The sequence below is a fragment of the Sminthopsis crassicaudata genome, chromosome 4 (genome assembly GCF_048593235.1).
Source record: "Sminthopsis crassicaudata isolate SCR6 chromosome 4, ASM4859323v1, whole genome shotgun sequence".
Taxonomy (NCBI): Eukaryota; Metazoa; Chordata; class Mammalia; order Dasyuromorphia; family Dasyuridae; genus Sminthopsis; species Sminthopsis crassicaudata.
The window spans coordinates 185,732,523-185,757,649 of record NC_133620.1 but is presented as its reverse complement, the minus strand read 5'-3'; the positions used below and the strand labels follow the sequence as shown (position 1 = coordinate 185,757,649).

Sequence of the window (25,127 nt, the reverse complement as noted above, 5' to 3'; positions counted from 1 at the left end):
TTTCACCAGTTTGTGTTCTCCCTAAGGCACAAATTTGATTTATTTGTGGGGGAAATCCAGAGAGCTTGAAATTTACCAACCTACTCCACCATCTTCCCAGAATCCTCCTGTGGGGAGGACTTTGACAACCTCATGGTCAGCCATTTCATTATTGAGTTCAAGTGAAAACATAAGGAGGACATTAGTGAAAACAAGAAGACTATCCAACATCTGGGCACCACTTATGAATATGCAGAACACATCTTCTCTTCCCAGTACTCAGGCCAGTATTGAGATTGACTTCCTCAATGAAGGTATCAATATTTATACCTTTATCATCCATGCTTTTTTTTTTTTTAAGAGATGATTTCTGACCTCTTCTGTCCTATATTGGAAACCCTGTAGAAAAGGCTCTAAGAGATGCCATGCTAGTTAATTTATAGATTCAAGTTAAATTGCAGCTTTATGACATCATCTTGGTGAGTGGGGCTTCTCATATTAAATCTAAAAGCTTCTGTAAGACTTCTTCAATGGCAAAGAGCTCAACAAGAATATCATTCTAGTGAGGGTATTGCCTGTGCAATAGTTGTCCAGGCCCTGAAAGCTTGTCTGAAGATAAACCTGGGAATATGCAGGACTTGCTGCTGTTTGAAGTCATTCCTCTTTCTCTTGGTCTTGAAACTGCTAGTAGGGTTATGACAATTTTGATCAAGTACAAAACTACTATATCCACCAAGCAGATGCAGATCTTTAGCATGAGACAACCAGCCTGATGTATTTATTCAGGTTTATGAAGGTGAGAGAGAAATGATAAAGTGTAGCAACCTTCTTGGCAAGTTTGGGCTCAGAAGAATCTCCCTAGTCTCCTCAGATTGAAGTAATATTTGACATTGATACAAATAGCAACCTAAATGTTTCTTCTGTAGATAAGAACACAGGCAAGAAGAATAAGACTACCATCACCTAGGGTGAAGGTTGTCTGAGCAAAAAGACATTGTGAGTATATTGTTTAGGAGACTGAGAAATACAAAACTGAACTTGAGAAGCAGCGAAAGAAGCCATTTTCCAAGAATGTTCTTGAATCTTACGCTTTCAACCTGAAATCTACCATAGAAAATGAGAAATTCCAAAATAAAATATATAAATATATAAATAAAATAAAATTGGCAATGAAGACAGATAGAAGATCCTTGACAAATGTAATGAAATAATTGGCTAGATAAGAAGGAACTGCTAAAGGAACTTTCTTCTCAGACTACTGAGAAGGAAGAATTTGAGCATCAGCAGAAAGAATTGGACATTTGCAACCCTATTATTATTATTAAACTATCAGACTGCAGGGGGCATGCTAATAAGAATGCCTGATGGGTTCATGAGGGTAGAACAGCCCCATCTGGAAATGCTTTTTCTGGACCCACCATTGAAGAGGTCAACTAAATACATCAGAAGTAATAGCATTTCACAGAGCTTTCTAAAAATTGAAGGATTTAAATCTATAGCTAAGGCAGTAGCAGTTTAAAAGTAACATTTAAGCTATTGTTTAAATGTGGACATTCTGAATACTTGAATGAGTGCAGAAAGAGAAAGAAGTGAATATTGCTCCTTATTAGTACTATATACAAGAGTAAATGCAGTTTTAGTCCTGGAGAATAAAATTAATTTAAAATTGATACCATAAAAAAAGAAGTTTGTAATGGAGGAAACAACTTGCAAACAACTATGTATGTACAAAATAAATACGGAATAAATTATAATTAGTAGAAAGAAAGTTTTGGAATTAAGGAGGATGAGAAAAGGCTTTTGTAAAAGATGACATTTTATCTGGGACTTGAAGGAAGCCAAGAAGGTCAGAAAATGGAGATGAGATGAGAGAATCCCAGACATGGGGAAAACCCAGCAAAAATATCTGAGTCAGGAGATGGAATTAGTATATGAGGAACAAAAAGGAAATCATTGTGACTGTACACAGTCACAGGAGGTGGTAGGGAGTGAAATAAGCTGTAAGAAGACTAGAAAATAAGAGGAGGGCGGGTTATGAAGAACTTTTGAACACCAGGAGATTTTATATCTAATCCTGAAGGTAGTAGGATACCATTGGAATTTATTGAAAGAGCTGAGAGATATCATGATCAGATCTGCAGTCTGGAAGGATCAATTTGACAGCTGAATGGAGGATGGACTTGAGAGGAGAAATTTGAGGACCAGTCAGAACCTAGTACAATAGTATAGGGATGAGGTAATGAAAGCCTATAATGAAAGGGTAGGGACAGTGCAAGAGATAAGAAGGTGGTAATATATTAGAGATGTTTCAAATGTAAAAATTACAGGACTTGGCAAGAAATTGGATGGGGGTGGGGGGATGTGAGTGAGGATTTGAAGGTGATAACTAAGTTGTTAGTCTGGGTGATGGTGAGGAGAGGAGTGATTTCTATTGTAATAGGAATTTATAAAGAGGAGAATGCTTGGGGGAAAAGATGAGTCCCATGTGGGATATGTTGAGTTTGAGATGTCTGTAGGACATCAGTTTAAGATATCTAGTAGGCATTTGAAGATGTAAGAGAGGTTAGGATTGGATAAGTAGATTTGAGAGATGATAATCACATCATGGGAGTTTTTGAGACAACTTAAGAAAAATGGTATAGACTAAAGAGAAGAAAAAATCCAGTACAAAGCCTTGGAAAACTTCCAGTTAATGAAGTGACTTGGATGAAAACCCAGTAAAGGAAACTGAAGAAAAGAAGTCAGGTAAATAGGAAAAGAACTAGGAAAGAGCAGTTTCATGAAAACCTAGAGAAACTAGAGTATCTAGAAAAAAAGTATCAATGTATATGAGGCTGCTGGTATCAATAATGATAAAGACTAAGAAAAGCTATTAGATTTAGCAAATACATGGTTGGCAACATTGGAGAAAATAGTTTCAGATGAATGATGAAGTGGAAGCCAGATTGCTGAGGATTAAGAAGGAAAAAAGTTTCTCTTTCTTCAAATGGCCTTCTCAAGGTGTTGTTGGAGTTCTCTAGTAAAAGGAAGGAAATGTAAAGGATGAGAGCTAGTGTAGATGGGTGGATCAAGTGAGGGTTTTTTGAGAATGGTGTCAACAAGTTTGCAGTCAGTGAGGAGAAGGAAATCTGATGGGGCTGGAATGGGGTCGCTTGAACTTCTCATCTTCCTCTCTCTGCTTTTTCTCTTCCCCAATACAAGGCTTTCTTCACTTAATAGCTTTATAAGTGAATATTAAATGAATGAGGAATGGCAAAGCATGAAATAGCTTACTGAGATTTCAATTGTCAAATTAGGAAACTGCCCTTTAACCCTCACCCAGAAACCCAGAGATTGTGAGAGTTAAGCTCTGATAGATTAGGCTGCAATTAAATAGCCATAATTTATTTATCCCGTTAAGTTTTCCACACCCTTCCCCCCATCCCTTTTCCATCTACAACCAAGCGGCAGTGGCCTACACTGGCAGTAAAGAGCTCTGAAAGTCTGCTCACAGTTTAGCCTAAGCAGAGTGGTGATAGCTACAGCTGAAGCTAGTCAACTCTCTATTTTCGAGTCTTTACAAGTACAGGTATGTCTTCCACTAATTTAACCCATTTCCCCACGTAGTCGATATGGATGCATCAATAATGTCCTCGAAAGGACAGAGCCCAGTCATTTTCTGGGCGGGACCTATCCATTATTTAAGATATACAATTAGTGGACTTTAGTAAGAAGGGCAGGACCAAGATCAAATCAACACTCCAGTTCCCCAGGTCCCTTCCCCGCCCCCATCCGTTTACCAGGCTGAGCAAAGTTGCGTGATGTTTACCCTAGAGACGCCCCGCCCCTTCTCCTAGGGGGTTGCTATGGAAACGGATCCTCAAGCCACCTGAGTCCCTGGAGCGTGTCTGCTGGCGCCCCTGATATCCTGCTCCACTGGCGCCACTTCATTCAAAGCCAGTACCCACAAATTTGTCATCTCTTGCAAAAAATCATGGAATCCTCTGCCTTCCCAGAACTCGAGGAATCCCATGAAGAAAATAAACAGAAAAAAAAGGAGAAGGGAGCCAGGGAAGGCGGAAAGCCTGAGGAACTTGCTCCATCTCGGTCCCCGGACTCCGAATTCGAGGTAACTGACCACCTTAAGCAGGAAAAAGGGCCGACATCCGAGCCCCCACCCAGGAATGATATCCGGCCTCAGAGCCCTGGATCCGGAGAGAGAGACTCCGGAGCTACCCTAGCTGAGCCAAATGCTGCACTTAGCCCTCCCCCTTCCAAGCCAGGTACGGAAGATCCTCCTCAGGTAAGGCTGGATCCACAGGGCCTTGCTCCACCTACCACGCCCGAACAGAACTTTGATGAAATTTCCGAGGCTGGGGAACTTCAACCTAGCCATTTAGAACAAGTTCCTTATGAAAGGGAAACAACTCCTCATTTAATTGGATCAGAGGAATCCTCCTATCTCTCCCAACAACCCCAGTATCTGCTGCAAGACCTGAATCAGGACATCAATCCACCAGAAAAACCAGCTTCAGACATTTTTCATCACGATGAATCCAACAGTACATTTGGTATCAATAAGCCAGAACTTGGACTGAATCAAAAAGGTGCATCTGAACCTACTGCACCTAATAATCTAGAGATTGCTGTCCAGAATGCTAAGGCATATCTACTGAAGAAAAGTAACAAGTCAGGCCTAAATCTGTGAGTCTTAGATAAATAGAAACAAAATTAGCCGAAGAAACAAGAATATAACTAAGTAGTTGGGTGTGATATGTATGGGGGGGGGGTGTCTTCAAGAAGAGACAAGTTAGTAAAGTGACTTGAAGATGAAGGACTATGGAAGTCCAGGATATTTTGAATGGTGATCTGACTAGTGGCTTATTACATAGTAATAACATTTCTTCCCAAAAATTAATAATTCTCAATTATTCCTATCAATCAACAAACAATTTGTTGAATGCCTGGTTGTTGGTTTTTTTTTTTTTTTTTTTTTTTTGGTGTAGTGAGTTGAATTTGGTACTTAGCTATCAAAGAAAGCAGTAGTAAAAGAGCTTATTTTGTTTATATTAAGAGAATATTCTGTATTTTCACAACACTAAAAATTGTGTGAAATAGTTGAAATATCACTTCTACTAAATTATTGAAAAGTAACTCTCTGACTTAAATTCTAGCTTTAAATAATCAATAGTTTGCCTTTTCCATAGATTTTGATAAGAAATTTTAAAAAAACAACAACAACTACTAGTTCTCCTAATCTAGTCTTCTAACATAACTTAGTCCTCCTAAAAACTCCTGTCTAGTCCAGGCAACAAGAAAAAGTCAGAATTAGAGACTGATCAATGATATAGAAAGGGCATCATTCATATTAAAAGTGAATTTCCTCAAAAAAGAATAATAAATAATTAAAATAATATATATAGAATATGTATATATTCTATATATATAAATATATATATAATATATCATATATATTATATATAAATATAGAATAATAAATAATTAAAATAAATAAAAGTGAATTTCCTCAAAAAAGAATATCCTCAAAATAAATATCTTGATATAATAATTGAATAAGTATCATGAATAAAAATCATGTCAATTTTTACATGCAAAAATTACCCCCCAAAATGTGAGTACTACTTAATGTAAACAAAGTGTATATAATATAGGTATGTTTATGAAACATGAAGATCAATAGAATATAAACTCCTTGAGATTAGAATCCATTTCATTTTTATCTTTGATTTTCAGTGCTTAGTACAGTATCTAGCACTTAATAGTTACTTAAGTAATTATAGATTAACAAAAACTCACCTTACTATTGGTGAACCCCTGTGTATGAGAATAATGTACTCTATTCTTGATACCTTTTTTTTTTTTTTTTTTTTTGGAGGCTGGGGTTAAGTGACTTGCCCAGGGTCACACAGCTAGGAAGTGTTAAGTGTCTGAGATTAGATTTGAACTCGGGTCCTCCTGAATTCAGGGCTGGTGCTCTATCCACTGCGCCACCTAGCTGCCCCCTTGATATCTATTAATATCAATATTCCCAAGCATAAAATAATAGCAACCAGCATAAATAGGAAAATACTTCATCAATAAGCAATGTAGTCAATAAGATTTGTGTAGAGATATACTAAAAGGGTAGATTTGTACAAAATTTTAAAAAATCTCTGCCTTAGAAAATCTGACAGTTTGAGAAGAATTCATATGAAAAATACATATACAATATACACATACATATATCTGTATGAAATATATATATTTGGTCTCAATATGTATGCACATGAATACATATATGTGCATGTGTGTGTTAGTCAGTAAACATTTATTAAGCACCTATTATATGACAGGCATTTTCTTACCATTAGAGATTCAAAGAAAGGCATAAGGCAGTCATTGCCCTTGAGGAAATCTACTGAGAAAGACAAACTATAAAAGTATATAAAGGACAAATTGGAAATAATTAGTAGAAGAAAGGCCATTAGAATTGAGGAATAGGGAAAGGCTTCCAGTAAAAGGTGAGATTTTAGACTTAAAAGAAACTAGAGACATCAGGATGCAGAGAAGAGGGAGAGCCTTTCAGACTGGGGAACAGTCAGTGAAAATGCCTGGAAATGAAAAATGGAGTGTTTTGTTTGAGGGACATTGAGGAGGCCAGTGTTACTAAATGGAAGTGTAAAGTGAAGAACAAAAAAAGGGGGGGGGTAATCTATGTTATGAAGGGCTTTGAATGATAAAGAGAAGAAATAGAATATGTAAACATTTGTAAATGCAAAGCATATTTTTAAAATATATAATTTCAGTAAGAAGCAATCAATAACAACTCAAGGCTGACAGGAAAACTCTCACCCCAGCTGTGCCTAAAAACAAGCTAGGGATTTTGAGAGGCTAAGATGAAAAGCAAGAGGATGCCAGCAATGGAAAGGCCCAATGTACAGAAACATTAAGTAAAGAAATGAAGTATTACAAGGAACTTATAGGAGAGTAGTTTGGCTATATAGAATATGTGAGAGAGAGTAATAGGTAACAACAATGGAAAAATGAGTGGGAGCCAGACTGTGCAAGGCTTTAAGTACAATTTATATTTTATATGAAAGCAATACAGTTATTTTTGAGTAGAAGAGTAATAGGGTCAGAGCTGTACATTAAGAATATAACTTTAGTTGCAATGTGGAAGATGGATCAGAGAAGAGGGACACTAGAAATACAGAGATCACATAAGAGGCTACTGCTATGATCAAAACAATAGTTGATAAGAACCTGAACTAGGATACTGGCTGTGATTGGAAAAAAAGGAGAGAAATAGCAAAGGTATTATGGAGTTAGAAGAACTGAGACCAGACAAATGAATGAGCATGGAAGATGAGAGGTATAAAAACATTAATAAGACTCAGGTTGTAAACCTAAAAAAAATGGGAAAGTTTGGAGGAAATGTGGCTTTCAGGAGAAAGATGAATTCAAATTGGAATAGTTTGAGATGATCATGGAATAATCAGATGAAGATGTCCAGCAGACAATTAATTTTTTATAATTCTTTTATTAATTTTATAATTATAACTTTTTTTTGACAGTACATATGCATGGGTAATTTCTTTACCACATTATCCCTTGCACTCACTTCTATTCTGAATTTTCCCCTCCTTCCCTCCACCCCCTGTTAAATGTATTATAGTATATCCTAGATAAAATATATGTGTGCAGAACCGAATTTCTTGTTGCACAGGAAGAATTGGATTCAGAAGGTAAAAATAACCTGGGAAGAAAAACAAAAATGCGAACAGTTTACACTCATTTCCCAGTGTTCCTTCTCTGGGTGTGGCTGATTCTGTCCATCATTGATCAATTGGATCTGAGTTAAATCTCTTTGTTGAAGATATCCACTTTCATCAGAATACATCCTCATACAATATCATTGTGGAAGTGTATAATGATCTCCTGGTTCTGCTCATTTCATGTAAGTCTCTCCAAGCCTCTCTGTATTCATCCTGCTGGTCATTTCTTACAGAACAATAATATTCCATAACATTCATATACCATAATTTACCCAACCATTTTCCAATTGATGGGCATCCATTCATTTTCCAGTTTCTAACCACTACAAAAAGAGCTGCCACAAACATTTTGGCACATACAGGTCCCTTTCCCTTCTTTAGTATTTCTTTGGGATATAAGCCCAGTAGTAGCACTGCTGGATCAAAGGGTATGCACAGTTTGATAACTTTTGGGGCATAATTCCAGATCAGCAAGCAATTAATAATGTGGGATTGGAGCTCTGGAGAGAAATGAGGACTGGATATGTATATTTGGGAGTCATCTGATTAGTAAACCTATGGGAATTAATGAGGTTACCAAGAAACAAAAAGTAGAAAGAAAAGAGGATCTAGGACAGAATCTTATCGATCACTTTTGGTTAAGGAGATGGTAACTCATCTGGTCCTTTATTTGTAGGACCAAGAGATGTAAATCAAAGAAAACACTGGAAAGAAATGAATCTTAAGTCCTGCCTTTGAAGGCAATATTATATAGATATTATTTGCAAATAGCAATTGAAGATTTAAAGGTGCAGAACATCATCAAGTTAAATAGTAGTTACAGAGAATAGACTTTCTGGCTAGAGCAAAAGTGCTTGGATTGTGTATATAGTAGCTATGATTTGGTGTCAAAGAGAAGACAGATAGTTCTGAACTTTATTGAGTCTTTAGACTCAAGTCTAAAGTTAAATTCTCACATCTACAGGAAGAAATAGTTGATTTTGTTAGTCAACTTTGAAGTAATCAGTCCTTGGGGAGCTGATTTTACTAATCAAACTCTCAAGAAATTGAGAAACATGAAAATTATAATTACTGAGATAACTGGATATTTGTTTTATCTAGTGAACACAGCTGATGGCAAATGATATTATAAATATCCAAATGGCTCTTGGCAAAAAAAAAAAAAAAGTTCCTCATCCCTACTCTACAGTAATAGGTAAAATAAGAGGGGTAAGAGGAATTAGAAAGAAAGATAATGAGTTCAATTTTCAACTTGTTGAGTTTCAGATGATCCAGCTTGAGGTGAATGACAATTGGAGATAGGAGATTAGAGGTCAGCAGAGACATTAGACAAGATGAATAGATTTGAGAATTATCAGTAATTAGGTGGTAGTTAAATTCATGGGAGCTAATGAGAAAACCATATGAAGTAGTATAGAAGGAAAAGTGAAGAAGGTCCAGGACAGAATCCTGTAGTCTCTATGTTATTAAGATGCCTTCTCCCTCTAAAAATGCTACAGACTTTCTGAGAAGACAGAAGTGGTCTTCAATGTATAGGTAATTAATGTCTCAGTAAGTCTAAAAGTTTTTAAGCTCCTTGAGTGCCTGAATGTTTTCACCATACTCAGTTTTATTTGCTACTCTTAGAAAGTCTAATGTTCTTTCCTGGGGTTTTCTCTTTTTGGGTAGATATGATCATCTTTCTAAAGTACTGACTAAAGTTTTAGATCAACGCCCTGAAAATGTTGTTGATATCATTGAAAATATCAGTGAAGATGTGAAGAAGTCTCATTTTAACAAGAAATTGGATACACTCCAAGATGAACATGAGATACCTTTGGCATATGAATTAGCAGAGAAGCAAAAGTCACTTTTTCTCCATGGGAATTTAGAAGGTGATCAAGAACAGGAAGATGAAATAGTAAGTCATCTTTTATTTAAAATTCACACTTTTTTATTTCACAGTTCTCTACAAACCATTTTTTTACCTTCAAGTATTCGTCAAGTAGTTTTTTCCATTTTACCTTACCTAACTCTAATCATTCCTTTGCTTGTTTTTAGCTATTTCAGTCTCCTCCAATCTTTTATGACCCCATTTGGGAATTTTTTGGGAAAGATACTGGAATGCTTTGCCATTTCCTTCTCTACTTCATATTATAGCTGAGGAAACTGAGACAAAAAGCATTAATTGGTTTGCCTATGTGTCTTGAGGATAGATTTGAATTCAGATCCAGTAGCACTCTATTCACTACGTTACCTAGTTGCCCTCTACAAAGAGGTAGAATAGTATTATGGAAGAAACCCAAATGTGATGGATTTGAGCTTAGGTTCTATTACTTATTATCTGTATAATCTTGTACAAGTCACTCAATAAGTCTTTTTTTTTAATTGTAGCTTTTTATTTACAAGATATATACATGGGTAATTTTTCAGCATTGACCCTTGCAAAACCCTCTGTTCCAACTTTTCCCCTCCTTCCTCCCACCCCCTCCCCTAAATGGTAGGTAGACCAATACCTGTTAAATATGTATATATATATATATATATATATATATATACATACATACATATGTTATCCATACAGGTGTTTTGCTGCACAAGAAAATCGGACTTAGAAATAAGGTAAAAATAACCTGAGAAGGAAATCAAAAAGCAAGTGGACAAAAGCAGATGGAATAAAAATACTATGTTGTTGTTCACACTCATTTCCCATAGTTCTTTTGCTGGGTATAGCTGGTTCTCTTCTCACTCAATAAGTCTTACACATTTATTAAGCACTGTGCACATAATTCAGCCTCTGAAGCTGAGATGCATCAAAGGATGGATTCATTGCCTACTGCTTGTGCTAATTTTGGCTTAACAATTAACACCAAAAAAACACAGGTAATCCATTAGCCAGCACTACATCATCCAGGTGTGGAACCATCATCTACATCTACAACAAATAATGAATGCTGTGATAAGTTTACTTACCTTGACAGTACACTTTCCACGAATATCCATTTGATAATGATCTTGACACATGCATTGCCAGAGTTAGCTCAGTGTTTGGAAGGCTCTGAAAAAAAAATCTGAGAGAGGAGAGAGGTCTACAGAGCTGTTATGCTGACCTCGTTGTTGTATGCTTGTGAAACCTGGGCAGTAAGTGTATCAGTACCATGCTAGGACTCTGAATCACTTCCATTTGCATTGTTTTAGGAAGATTCTAAAGATTACCTGGCAGCATAAGATACCAGATGCTGAGATCTTTTTTTGAACTAAACTAAACTCAAACTAAACAAGCATTCCAACTCATTACAGAAAACACAACTCTGTTGGGCTGACCACATTGTTTGAATGTCAGATATTTGTTTGCCAAAAAACAAAACAAAACAAAACAAAACAAACCATTATATGGAGAATTCATGCAGGGCAATGCTCTTAAGGTGGTCAGAAAAAGTGATCCTCCATGTATACATATATTGTGTTTAACTTATACTTTCACATATTTAATATGTATTAGTCAACCTGCCATCTGGAGGAAGGGGTGGGGAGAAGGAGGGGAAAAGTTGGAACAAAAGGTTTTGCAATTGTCAGTGCTGAAAAATTACCTATGCATAAAATTTTTTGTAAAAATTAATTAATTAAATTAATAAAAAATTAAAAAAAAATAAACACAAGGAATTTTTAAAAAGCCAAAAAAAAAAACCCAAACCCAAAAAAGTGGTCCTCTTCCAGAGCAAACGTTAACAACCAACCATTAAGTACCTATTTTGGTGGCTAAGTATAAATTCTAGGGATACAAAAAGGCAGTGGATCTTAGATTCCATATTTGAAAAACAGACATAATACTTATGCTACCTACTTATAGGGTTATTAAAGAGAACAAATAAAGGAATGAAATATTGTGAAAGTACTTCATAAACAATGTTTATAAATGATGTTATTTTATTTATGCTTAATTACAGTTTATTGAATGAATAATTGTTGAGCAATTGAAAATCTATCTTTAAATGCCTGCCTTTACTTGGGCTATCCTTTGAATCCTTACTTAGACTGGCTGCCTTAAGTTACTTTTTTTTTTTTTTTTTAAACACAAGTTAAGAGATGAGAATGTAAGATGATTCAGGAAGGGCTGACAAGATAGTGGAAAAATGAGATCTTTCTTGCACATACTATAAGAATCTGTGAACGATTTTTCCCAACAGAGTAAGCTGGTATCAGAGGTAAGGATGGTATACTGTAATTATTAAATACATATTTTAATAACTCAGAAATTTCTGATGTGTACATTTACAAATAGGATCCATTATACTATTGCCTAGCTTTCTCTGTAGTATGGGTTTATTATTGTTTCCCAGTTGCTTTAATAGTAATCTTCAATAACACTACTCTTAGATACAATCTTTTATTTCTTTGTTTATACATTTGCTGGTTTAAGCAGATGCTGTAGCAGAAGAATAAACAGATCATTTATGTTCTTGGTTCTATGTCTAATTTGAATCTTTATTTAGATTAGGAATTTTTAACCAGGAGGTAAGAGGTCTACATAATGCAAAATGCCTATGGATAGATTTCAGGGGTCCATAAATTTGAATGAGGAAAAAATATATGTTTATTTTCTCTAAATTCTCATCACAATTTATAATTTTCTTCAGTTATTTAAAAACATGATTCTGAGAAGTAATTGTTCCTAGACTTCACCAGACTGACAAAAAGTCCATCACCGACAAAAAAGGATAAAAACCCCTGACTGAGTCAAATAATTCATCTCTTCATATCCTTCTTTAATAACAATCTACAGTAGTAGGCTTAATTTCGATTAAACACTTTGATATTCTTTTATGAAATGTCCACTCAGATTTTTTTTTTGAAGAACTATGTTTGATTAAGTATTTGTAATTTTCTTTATTTCTGCTATAAAGTATCTTGAAGGGATCAATACAAAGACCTATTTTATAAGTGAGACAGCATATATTAGAAGGTTCTTTTGGAGGTTTAAGATAAATTAATCTGATATATAATTATTTCTCAGTAGTGAAGTTTTAGTTAGCGTATTTGCATATAATGTATATTTTAGTGGGAAAAAAGAGGAATTTGTGATTCCATTGGTACTGCAAACCCCTTTTAACTCCCCTGTATCTTGTCTATGATTTATAGTTTAGAAAACTGGATGAGATACTGAGCAGTTAAGCAATTTGCCTAGGATCACATAGGTAGTGTTTGTCAGAAAAAGGGCTTGAATCCAAGTTTTCTTAATTGCAAGATTGGCCTCCTGTTCATTATGCTATGCTGCCTCATATAGCAATAATATTTTGTATTTATTTACAAATGGAATATACAGATGGAATTAAATTCATATAACTAATAGATGGCAACACCAGAAGTTGAATCAGTCTATTGCTTCTTGCTCTAAGTCTTTGGAGCTTCAACTCCATTTAGAAATGTTCTTTCCATTAAACCATGCTATTGGGATTTATTTGTAGGCAGCCTTCAAATCTAATTAATTATTACTACTTCCTTTGTTTCCTCTCTATACCTGCTTGATACTGACTGGACCAGCCTCTAATCTGTAAAAGACCAAACAAAGCAGGCTGACAGGAGAGTCTCAAATCATACAGACATTTAATTGATTTCAAAGTGTGAAAAATGATTTGCCAACTGAAGTCCTCCCCCTGAATAGGAAGTCTTGACTTTCTGGGGCAGGGGTAGGGGTTATATTCCTAAAAACCACAAAGGGGCTGGACTACAATGCAAACGTCATCGTTAGGTCTTAAGTAAACAGTTCCCATGGCAGATACATAGGTATAGGCATTTTTGAGACAATACTGGTATTCTTGAGACCTGTGGGAATAACCTTTAATTCATTAGAATCATTGCATAAGGGTCATTGAATCTTGTGATTGTTCAACATGTTACAGAACTGGAATTAATGTGGTGGAAGGAATAAAGGTGCAATTTCTGATTTGGTTCACTTAGAAATTACAGGCACTATTAGCATTGTTAGGAGTTTTTGACTTAATTACTTTCTGCTGCAGCATATCCCACACCAGAATCTCCTGAAGGGAAAAAGGAAGTTCCAAGAAATCTTAAGTCATATAATTATTACTCATATCATATTGATTATATGAAAATAATAAATCCCATGACAATATAATAGTTTCAGGCTTTAGCCTACAAATCATTCAATAATAATATCTAATCAGTCAACAAGCAGGAAGGGAAAGGAAAGAAGAAAAGAGGGAGGAAGGAAGGAAGGAAAGATGGATCGAAGGAAGGAAGGAAAGATGGATCGAAGGAAGGAAAAAGGGAAGGGAGGAGGGAGAGAGGAAGGAAGGATAGATCTTTTCAATGCTCCTCAGGTTATCAATGCCTTTCCTAAAAATGTGGCACCTAGAACTTAATACACTATTCTAAGTGTGTGATCAGATCAAATTAGAGTGCAGTGAAAACATGATATTCTGAACTCTACTAATCTCTTAACATAACCTATGATTGTATTAGCATTTTTGGCTGTCATCAAACTGTTTCTATTATTCCTTGTCCTTCATTCTTAGAGGAGTATTACTTCAAGAAGACAATGCTATGAAATTCAAATGAATCGAATTTTAATGAGGATGGACTGTGTTAAGTCACCAGCCTCACACTCTCTTCCAGAGCTGTCTGGGTCTGGTGACAAGATATAGATCAGAAAAGCTGGAGATGTCTGTGGATGCATCAGGAGGCCTTGGCTTTTTTAAGCTAAGATATTTAGCAAGTCTTAGTTTGACTGAGGCTGCACATTCACTGATTATTACTAAGTATATTAGACTCCTCTCATTTTGAAAACTAGTACATTTTGAGTTTTCAGACTATAAAAAAAATTAGGCTTTTTTTCACATGAACTATTGTATCTCACATAACTTATCCTATTGTAGTATATTTTTATAGATACACATCCCATGATTCTAGCCTATTGAGATAATTTTGCCTCTTGATTTTCATCCAATATTTTGGGTATTCATTTCAGCTACATATTCAGCTACATATGCCATTACTCAAGGCTATTTAGGCTAGAAATGCAGGAGTCATAACTGCAGACCTAATCCAAATGCTAGTCACTATGGAAGTTTTAATGTATCATTTTTCCAATCTGAGCCAGTTTGTCTATTCTAAACATCTTGGCACAGGCTTTTTTCAGACACCTGATCAGCTTTAGCCCTACTGAATCTCAGAAACCCCAACTTAAAGTGATACACTAAAGTCCAAATAAAATGGAAGGTGACAAATTAAGGTCTGTCATCTGAAGACCAGTCTATAAATTTAGAAAAACTTATCAACTTGCTCACAAGTTGATGAATTTTTCTGCCATAGTCATTCACAAAGACTCTTTTTTAGGTTCAGAAAGTTTGTGATCTGTATCTCTGTAAGGGAATATTTATATGAAATGAAATCAGAGGTCCTTGAAATATTAAAGTATGAGATAAGACAAAAGCTCCCTATGTAAGTAATAAAAGAGGATATAAGTTAGAAAAGTGATAAAGGTGTTATTGAGCCAGGGAATCATTCCCGTGGAACCATACTGAGCTGGATTTTAAAAGAAATGAGACTATAAACTGGCCAAGAGGTTGGCTACAGCACTGGGGTTTAGCAATAACATGAACAAAGATATTGTGATTGAAATTAATAAACATCCAAGGAAATACAGATGAAGAAAGGAAAGCAAATATATTTTATTATATTCAATGGCATGCAGAAAGTCATTCTATTGGCTTGTGAGAAATGATTGTAAAATTTTCAGTGTGAACATTAAACCTTAGAAACTGACAGTTGCTATAAATCAGGGCTTGATTTATAGTTTTGTTGAAAGTGTATATAGATTAAATTGGAAAGTGTGTGGAGACATTCCCTGCTCCCCCCCTTCCCAGTCTCATTTTTAAACATTTACCAACATACCCTTTTATTGCTCTATTGCCTGGATTCATCAGGAATACAGTAAAAGACTCAAGAAATGACATTATTACCAGACTGGAGAACTGGTGCCTGTAGGCTAATACAAATAATAATAACTGGCATTTACATAACACTTTAAGGTTTGTAAAATGCTTTACATTCCTTATACCATTTGAGCCTTGAAACATTCCTGCTTGTATCTGATGTTCTAACTAATGTATTTCTCTCTTCAGGCAGAAACCCCTCTTCCAAATATAATGGAATCAGCTTTCTACTTTGAACAAGCCGGAGTTGGTTTGAGTACAGATGAAACCTATCGCATTTTTCTTGCCCTCAAACATCTCACTGACACACAACCATTACACACATGCCGCTTCTGGGGGAAAATCTTGGGTATAGACAGGAATTACATTGTGGCTGAAGTAGAATTCCGTGAAGGGGAAGATGAAGAGGAGATAGAAGAGGAAGATAACATCGAAGAAAGTGAGGCTGATGAAGAGGAAACTGAATTGCCTAAGTCTTCTTACAAGGGCCCACAAGTGATACCAAAAGAAGAAAACAGAACAGGTGCCAACAAATATACCTACTTTGTGTGCAATGAGCCAGGAATGCCTTGGGTCAGGTTACCATCAGTTACACCTGCACAAATTGTTATTGCAAGGAAAATCAAGAAATTTTTCACGGGGAGATTAGATGCTCCTATTATAAGTTATCCACCTTTTCCAGGGAATGAGAGTAATTACTTGAGGGCACAAATTGCTCGAATTTCAGCAGGAACTCACATTAGCCCTCTAGGTTTCTATCATTTTGGAGAAAGTGAGGAGGAGGAGGAGGTAGAAGGTGGACGGGATAATTATGAGAAGAATCCTGATTTTGAAGGCATCCAAGTCACTGAGCTAGTAGAATCCCTGTCCAACTGGGTTCATCATGTGCAACATATTCTACCTCAGGTATGCTCTCTGCAATTCTCAATCTATAATCATTATTTATTTAATTTCTATGGTGTAGAAGACAATAGTCCTTTTCCTTCTTTCCTTCTTCCTTCCTTCCTTCCTTCCTTCCTTCCTTCCTTCCTTCCTTCCTTCCTTCCTTCCTTCCTTCCTTCCTTCCTTCCTTCCTTCCTTCCTTCCTTCCTTCCTTTCCTTAGGCAATTGGAGTTAAGGGACTTGCCCAAGGTCACACAGCCAGGAAATGTTAAGTGTCTAAGACCATATTTGAACTCAGATCCTCAGGGTTCTATCCACTGTGCCACCTAGCTGCCCCCAATAGTCCTTTTCCATAAGATGCTGTAGTTTAGCAAAAGAGATAAAGACACAAAAATATAAACTAAAAATATAAGAATGCCAAATATATGATATCAATTAGAAACTTTCAAATTGGGTCAGAAAGAGGGGAATAATATTAATGATTACTGTGTTCTAGGCACTATGCTAAATGTTTTGTAAATATCTTATTTGATTTTCCCTTGCTGAGAGAAATACTATTATTCTCATTTTTACAATTAAGGAAACTAAGGTAGACAGAAGTTATTTACTCAGGGTCATACAGCTAGCAAATCTGAGACCAGATTTGAATTCAGTTCTTCTCAACTCCAGGTACCATCCATTATGCTACCCAGCTGCCTCAAATGCATTACTTGTTAGTAGTGTTATGTGATCTACTTCAAATAAAATAGGATTTAGGTGACTTTGTGAAATTACTTTTTTATATTTTAAACTTATGTAAACATATTTTTTAGGATAGTGCTCCTTTTCTTCAAATCACACTCCTATTTCATGGCAGTAGTACAGTATGTTCAAAGACTGTGTTAGAGAACATAGAATTATTGCCACATATTATTGTATATTGTAAACATACTATAATTTTAGCATAACCCTCATAAGGAAAAGCATGAAAAAGATAATGAATTACATAAAAGAGAAGTGAGAAACTACAACTTTCATTTTAGCTATCTTTCTCTCATCTTATCTCATCCCATGCCATCCTATTCCATCCCATCTCATTTCATCTTTTCTCACCTCTACTCATTTATTCTATTTTCTTCTCTCTCTTCCTATTTCCTTTCTCTCCCCTCTTTTTCATTTTATCAGGGTAGATAATTCCACATGGAGAAATGACACTTATTAATAAAAATTAGTGCTTATTCTACAACATATGTTTTTTGGTAGAGTTTGCTGGGGTGTAAGATTTTAAGCGATTTATCTAGAATCACATAACCAGCAAGTACCAAAGGCAGAATGTACCTATGGCACATTACAAATATTATTGTCTTAATATTTGTTCATTTATTCTTATATTATTTCTAATAATCTCTTCATGTGGTTCACTGATGATTGAATGGTTAAAAATATAGGGTATCCCAAAAGTCACATATATGTAAATATGTAACATGTATATAATACACATACACATAGACAGCACTAATAACTTAAAACTGCACTAAGATATTTGGGATAACATACACATAGACAGACACACATTCTTTGACTTTTTTGAAAATGACTGTAAAACAATAATAGAAAATATATATAACCTACTTTTGTTTGAGTTATCTATATAATTGAATGAAATTTCTCTTTGAAGTATATTTTTTACTAGAATTATCATAATTTAATTAGGTCTGTTTTAACAGAAGCTAGTTTGTGATGCAGGAGAAATAATACTAGGCTTCCTATTAAAGAACCTGACTTTGAACTCTAGCTTTGGCTCCTACTAGTTACATGACGATCAGCTGGTTATAGCTCTTTGAATCTCCAGTTCCCTTATCTAAAGAATGGGAATTAATAATTCTTGCACTATTTTTCTCACAGAGTTATTATTAGGAAACTATTTTATAAATTCCAGAATTCATCATGATAAATTATTGTGAATTATTTTTATCACAGACCTGATATATTGAAGATTCTTATAACCCTTCTAACCTTTATTACCTAGGGCCGGTGTAATTGGTTTAACCCTATACAAAAAAGTGAAGTAGGGGAAGAAGAAGAGGAAGAAGATGAAGATGAAGAAATAGAAGAAAAAAGAGAGGAACCAGATAACAGTGAACAAGAACTGGGGCCACCTCTTTTGACTCCAATATCTGAAGATTTAGGTATTTTATATACACATAGGTTCATAATTACAAAAAAAAAAACCACTATAAAATATTTAGAACCCACATACATGAGGGATATTCTGAAAAGTGATGTACAAGGATTCTGACCTCTTTTTTCTTATAGCTGAGGTAGAATAGAGCACTGGATTTTGGGTAGGGTAAGACAACTTATTAGGCTTCATTGGGACTAAGTTTCTTCACTTGAAAAAATGGATAGTAATTATACCATCTACCTCACAGGATAGTTGCATGATTTAAACAAAATAATGGAGGTAAAGTATTTTAAAATAACTATAAAACACTATATGAAATTTTACTTATTTTTTTTTTCTGAAGTACCTGAGCTGGATTGGGAGATGGAAATGCAGCAAAGCTTTGTTGATTAATGACTGATTAGGATCATGAAAAAATTTGAATAGATATGGTTCTTATAATTGTTTCATATAGATGAGAACTGGCTCGTGTGACACCTTTGGTATATGTGACATAGATTGTCAACTCAATAAAGTACAGAATACAAATACATACATATATATGTATTTATATAAAGTAGTAATATATGTATATTACTATATTAATTTAGACCTTTATAATCTCTCCTTTTAAAAAAATTTTTACAATTAATTTTATAATTATAGTTTTTTGACATTACATATGCATGGGTAATTTTTTTTACAGCATTATCCCTTGTACTCACTTCTTTTCTGAATTTTCCCCTTCCTCCCTCTTCCCCCTTCCCTAGATGACAGGCAATCCCATACATGTTACATGTGTTACAGTATATCCTTGATACAATATATGTGTATAAAACAGAGTTTCTTGTTGCACAGTAAGAATTGTATTCAGAAGGTAAAAGTAACCTGGGTAGAAAGACAATAGTGCAAACAGTTTACACTCAATTCCCAGTGTTCCTTCTCTGGGTGTAGCTGATTCTGTCAATCAATAATCTCTCCTTCTAATTAGTTTTCCTGCCTCTAATCTTTCTCATATATATAGTCTATCATCTATACTATTGCCAGTTTTCTGCTGTAAATTCCCCTGCTCCCCTATTATCTCCAAGGTCAATATCTCACTTCTCTTGCTATCTAAAACTCTTCATAACCAGGCTCCAAGCTACTTTTCAAGGATTGTTATATGCTATTCCTTTTTCATATTTGCTGTGGTCCAGCCAAACTGGCCTTCTTGCTTTTCCATTTATACTTTATCTCATTTTCTATCTCTGTACCTTTGTAATTCTGTTCTTCATGCCTATAATTGCACTCCTTCATCTCTTCCTCTTAGAATTCAAACTTTTCCTCAAATAATAATTCAAATAACACATCCTACATGAAGCCTTTCCTGAATCCTTCTTGACTGGTAATATCACCACCCTTCCCAATCCTACGCTACCTCAATCCCACCTCCAAATCTTATATTTATTTTACATATACCTATATCTGTACATGCTTATCTCCCATGATATAATGAAAGCTATCTAAATACAGGAATTGTTTTAATTATTGTCTTTACGTTCTCAGAATCGTAATACAGTACCTGGCACATAGTAGGCACTTAACAAATGCTTATTGGTTGATTCATAATGCTGACTTTTAGATTTCTAACACCTTTCTCATCATTTTTATATTTCTTCTTCCTGTTTTTGTTTACTTACCACTTAATGTAGATATGAAGTCAATGGCCCTTGCTTTCTTTTCAGAACTTGATTGCTTCTGACTCTTATGTATTAAGCAATTGCTCTCCTGCTTCTTTCTTATCTTTTTACCCCATGTACTTTAGCAGATTTATAGAAAATGAGATGTTTATATCTATCCATAATGCATATCCAACCATGTCCCAAAGAGTTAAAAACATTATTTGGGGAAAGCCAGGATTATTGATTTCTTATAGAGAATTATAAGGAAACTGCCTCCAACAATGGCATTAGCAAATTGTTTGTGATTTATGGTCTTAGATAGATACCTGCACAACCCAAGAGCATAAATAATCTCCCTATAATTCACATAGCAAGTAGGTGTCAGAAACAGAACTTTAGCTCAAGATTCCTGATTCTAAGGATTTTCTTCTCTCTTTACTACTCAGTTTTGGCTCTCAAGATGAAAAATTAACTCTTTGGTTTATAGAAATTCAGAACACACCTCCATGGACAGCCCAATTATCTTCAAGTTTGATTCCTCAATATGCTATTGCATTCCTTCGATCTAACCTTTGGCTGGGAGCATATGCTTTTTCTGATGGAAAGTAAGTACTGACAGCTATAAAATCATTATAGTTTATCATCACTTAATAATTCCAAAGAGTCACACAATTACTGGGCCCACAAGAAAAACCAAGCAGATTAATTTAGGAAATTATCATAATAATTCAATCATCTTTCTCTATCAAATCATTATCTGAATGTAGTGAGACCAAAGATTCTCTGCTTTGTCATTCTCTTGTTAAGTGACTTGGTTATTCACTTGATTTTTCTAGTGAAAGAAAATCTAAATGCTACTTAAGTCAATTTACATCTAAAGGGTTTTATTTTTTCATGGGCATGAGATGAAAGATCTATAATGGGTAAGGGAAGGCTCTATTAACTTTATTAAGTTGCAGTTAAGATATAAATGGAGAAAATTATGGTCAAAAGGAGAGTAAATATGCTTTTCCCCACTTAGAACTTATACCTTTATTACTTTTTCCTAATTTCTTTACCAACACATAGCCAAAGCTTTGAGAAGACTAATGAACTCTTTCAGTTCAGTTAAGAGAATATTTAACTAAATAAGCTCTTTAGACAACATTTTAAAAGATACAAAAACATAAGTGAAAAACTATATTTTGTGAACCAAGGAATTCACAGGAAAATTAGGACTAGATATTAAATATATTGAAACAAATCTTTAATATCTAGTCCTAATTTTCCTGGAATTTCCTTGTCCTACAAAAAGTCTTTCTGGGGGGCAGCTATGTGGTGCAGTGGATAGAGCACCAGCCCTGAATTCAGGAGGACCTGAGTTCAAATCTAATCTCAGACACTTAATACTTCCTATCTGTGTGACCCTGGGCAAGTCACTTAATCCCAGCCTCAGAAAACAAAAAAAGTTTTTTTTTAAATTAATTTTATAATTATAAATTTTTTGACAGTATATATGCATGAGTAATTTTTTATAACATTATCCCTTGTATTCATTTTTCCAAATTTTCCCCTCCTTCCCTCTATTCCCTCCCCTAGATGACAGGCAATCCCATACATTTTACATGTGCTACAGTATAACCTAGATACAATATATGTGTGTAAATCCAATTTTCGTTGCACAGAAAACAAAAAAACAAAAAAAAAAAGTTCTTCTGTTCATTTTCCAGGGACAATTGTTTATAATAATATTGATAACCATCAGCTTTAGTACTTAAAGTAAGTTTCCTCTGAAAGGATAGATCCTGAGGGACATTTCATCTCTACTATTTCTAACTGCAATTTTGCTTAGGACTAGAGAAGTGTACAATGTTGTTTTCAAATGTTTGTTCATTGTAGTAACTCATTCAGATTTTACTTTTCTTCCTAAAAACTTATATGGTAATCATCCTTTTGTTTACAGAAAATTTGAGAATCTTTACATAGGTTGGGGTCATAAATACAATTCAGACAATTATACTCCTCCACTTCCACCACTTGTTCAACCAGAGTATCCCAGTGGGATAGAAATCAAGGAGATGGATGACCCCACTGTAGCTGAGGAGGAGGCTTTCCAGACCGCACAAGAGAATGCTGTATTAGAATCTGGGAAAACTAAAGAAATTGAAGAAGGTGATGATGATGATGATGATGATGAAGATGAAGACGACGACGACGACGACAACTAATAAGAATGGGAAATCAAACAGGTGCTTTGGGGATACATGTGATTGATAATAACAACTAATCATGTTCAGAAATGTAATTCCTCAAAGACAGAAAATTTGAGATTTAAATTAAACAGGTATCTAACATAGGAGGATTAATATTATAGCACTGACATATCACTATAAAACATGCTAAAACTGGGGCAGCTAGATGGCACATGGATAGAGTACTGGCCTTAAAGTCAGGAGGACCTGAGTTCAAATCCAGCTTCAGACACTTAACACTTCCTAGCTGTGTGACCCTGGGCAAGTCACTTAACCCCAATTGCCTCAGGAGAAAACAAAACTAAATACTAAAACTTAGTAAGGGTAATATGGAATAGAAAAACTAGGAAAATCTTAGCTCAAAGTTACTTAGCCCTTCTGTGCTTCCCCCACTCTGTGGTCCTCACTAATTCTAAATTTTTATTATTCCAAGTTCAATCATGCTTTAGAAAGTAGTCAATTTAGCAGCATTGTCTTATTCCATATTTTATTTTGAGAAAAATGAATTTAAAATTTAAGTTTGGAAATTTTTATCTCAAACATACATAATACTGTAATTAACCATGTGAAATAGACATGACCTTCAACATCCCTTTACTATGTGAGAAACAGAGAATGAAAGAATATTTATGGAAAACTTTTTATATTCTTTGGGGAAAATCAATATAAAAATTACAGGTTCCCAACCTAGAGTCCATACACCTATATATTTCAGGAGCTTTCAAACTTGGATAAGGAAAAAAATAATGTCATCATTATTTTTAATGAGGAAAAATTAATTTCATCATTATTTTTATTAACCTTTAACTAAAATGTAGCATTTCTTTCAATTATTTAAAAAAGCATTATTCTGAAAAGGCATCCCTAGGTACCTGACTGCCAAAAGAGTTTATGATACAAGAACAGTTAAGTCCTGATGTAACAGTCTCATTCCATGAAAAAACAGAATAGGTCAGGAAAAGCCAAGTTCAGATTCTGTCAATGACACATACTGGTTGTGTGACTATGGGTCACCTAAAAATCTCAGTATTCTATACAATTCAAAATTATAAATTGCATAGTTGTTGACCTACTTTGGGAGAGGGGTTTCCTCATCCAGAATCCTCCATTCCAATGTAAACTATATGTCATCTCTACATCCTTATTGATCCTCATTGCCCTCATAATCATTATCAACTTAAAAGAGAGGTATAAATAAATCCCTAGGAACATATTTCAGGCTTCTGATCTCCCAGTGTCACTGGGACTGATCTACTTTCCTTCTACCCTGCTAGTCTAATAATGATGCATATGTTTCTGTAAAGTGTTTGTTGTTATGGTTGTTTAGTTGTGTACAACTCTGTGTGACTCCCATTTGGGATTTTCTTGGCAGAGACATTGGAGTGATTTGCCATTTCCTCCTTAGTAAAGTAGTTGTACCTATATGGCTATTGACAATCATATAAATATACTAGTCCATTTTACAAACTCTGGAAAAGATTCCAGACATCTGAAGACAAACATACAGATAAATTGCCACCAAATAAGCCTCTCTGATTTACAGAATTGTTATGACAAGTTCTGCTTGTGAGAACTATGGTGACAAGCAGCTAATTTGGCCTCATCTATAAATTTGACATTTCAGTTGTTTCTATTAGAGAAGCACAAGGCTACTCTGACAAAATTAAATTTTAAAAATGCTCAATTACATTCTTCACAACTTTTTGAAAGTATAAAGCATTTACTGATCAGTGGTGCAGTAAAGTCATTTTTCAATCAATCAGTTAGCATTTATTAAGCACTTACAATGTGTCAGGCATTGTGCTAAATGCTGAGATACATACAAAGATAAATATAGTCCCTGTCCTCAAGGAGTTTATATAGGAGACTTAATGGGGAAAATAACATGTTAATAAATGGGTACATACAGAGCATATGAAAGTACCTTTGAAAAGGAAAGCGATTAACTTTTTTTTATAAATTTACTTGCATTGAGATACTCTCATTCACGTAGTCCTTTACATTTTACAAAACATTTCTTCAAATATTAAATTGCATTGTCATAGCAAGAAAGAACAGATATCCCTTTTTACATATGAGAAAATAAACTTAATGAAATTGTAGCTTGCCACTTATCCTATATCTTGAATAAAAAGTAATAGGAAAGAAATTGTAGAGATATGGCTTAAACCTAGGTTTTGATTCTGAGTTCACTGCCCTTTTTCTACTCTGAGCTTTGGTTTATGATTCTTTAAGCTACTGCAAATGTTCCAACAAACATGAGAATTCTATTACCTAGCAATCATTTTGATTATAAAATATATTCAGGTAAAATGGAACCATAAGCATAAACCAGATAAGATATTCTGACACTGACACTATTGTGATTAAAGTAGTCAACTTAGTCAATTGAGGTTATGTGACTTGCTCAGGGCCATACAGCTAGTGGGTGTTAAGTATCTAAGGCTGGACCTGTTCTCAGACCCTCCTGACTTCTGGGCAGGTGCTCTATCCATTGTCCATTTAGCTACCCCATAAAGAAGTCAATTTTGGACAAACTTTTG

General features: G+C 34.8%; 1 protein-coding gene across 1 annotated transcript; it reads left to right on the top strand.

Annotated features, from left to right (window-relative positions):
* Positions 1–3,827: 3,827 nt before the first annotated feature.
* RSPH4A (radial spoke head component 4A) lies at positions 3,828–22,684 on the top strand. Its single transcript, XM_074310023.1, has 6 exons — positions 3,828–4,662; positions 9,402–9,633; positions 15,857–16,573; positions 18,558–18,717; positions 20,841–20,958; positions 22,296–22,684. The coding sequence occupies exons 1-6, from the start codon at positions 3,953–3,955 to the stop codon at positions 22,558–22,560; spliced, it is 2,202 nt and encodes a 733-aa protein (XP_074166124.1). The 5' UTR covers positions 3,828–3,952; the 3' UTR covers positions 22,561–22,684.
* Positions 22,685–25,127: the final 2,443 nt, after the last annotated feature.

What these genes read in the sequence shown, in the direction of transcription:
- RSPH4A (XM_074310023.1), top strand. Translation starts at nt 3,953, where the DNA reads ATGGAATCCTCTGCCTTCCCAGAACTCGAGGAATCCCATGAAGAAAAT. An exon ending in AAGAACAGGAAGATGAAATA is followed by an intron (nt 9,634 to 15,856) that starts GTAAGTCATCTT and finishes TTCTCTCTTCAG; the next exon opens with GCAGAAACCCCTCTTCCAAA. An exon ending in TCCAATATCTGAAGATTTAG is followed by an intron (nt 18,718 to 20,840) that starts GTATTTTATATA and finishes TTTGGTTTATAG; the next exon opens with AAATTCAGAACACACCTCCA.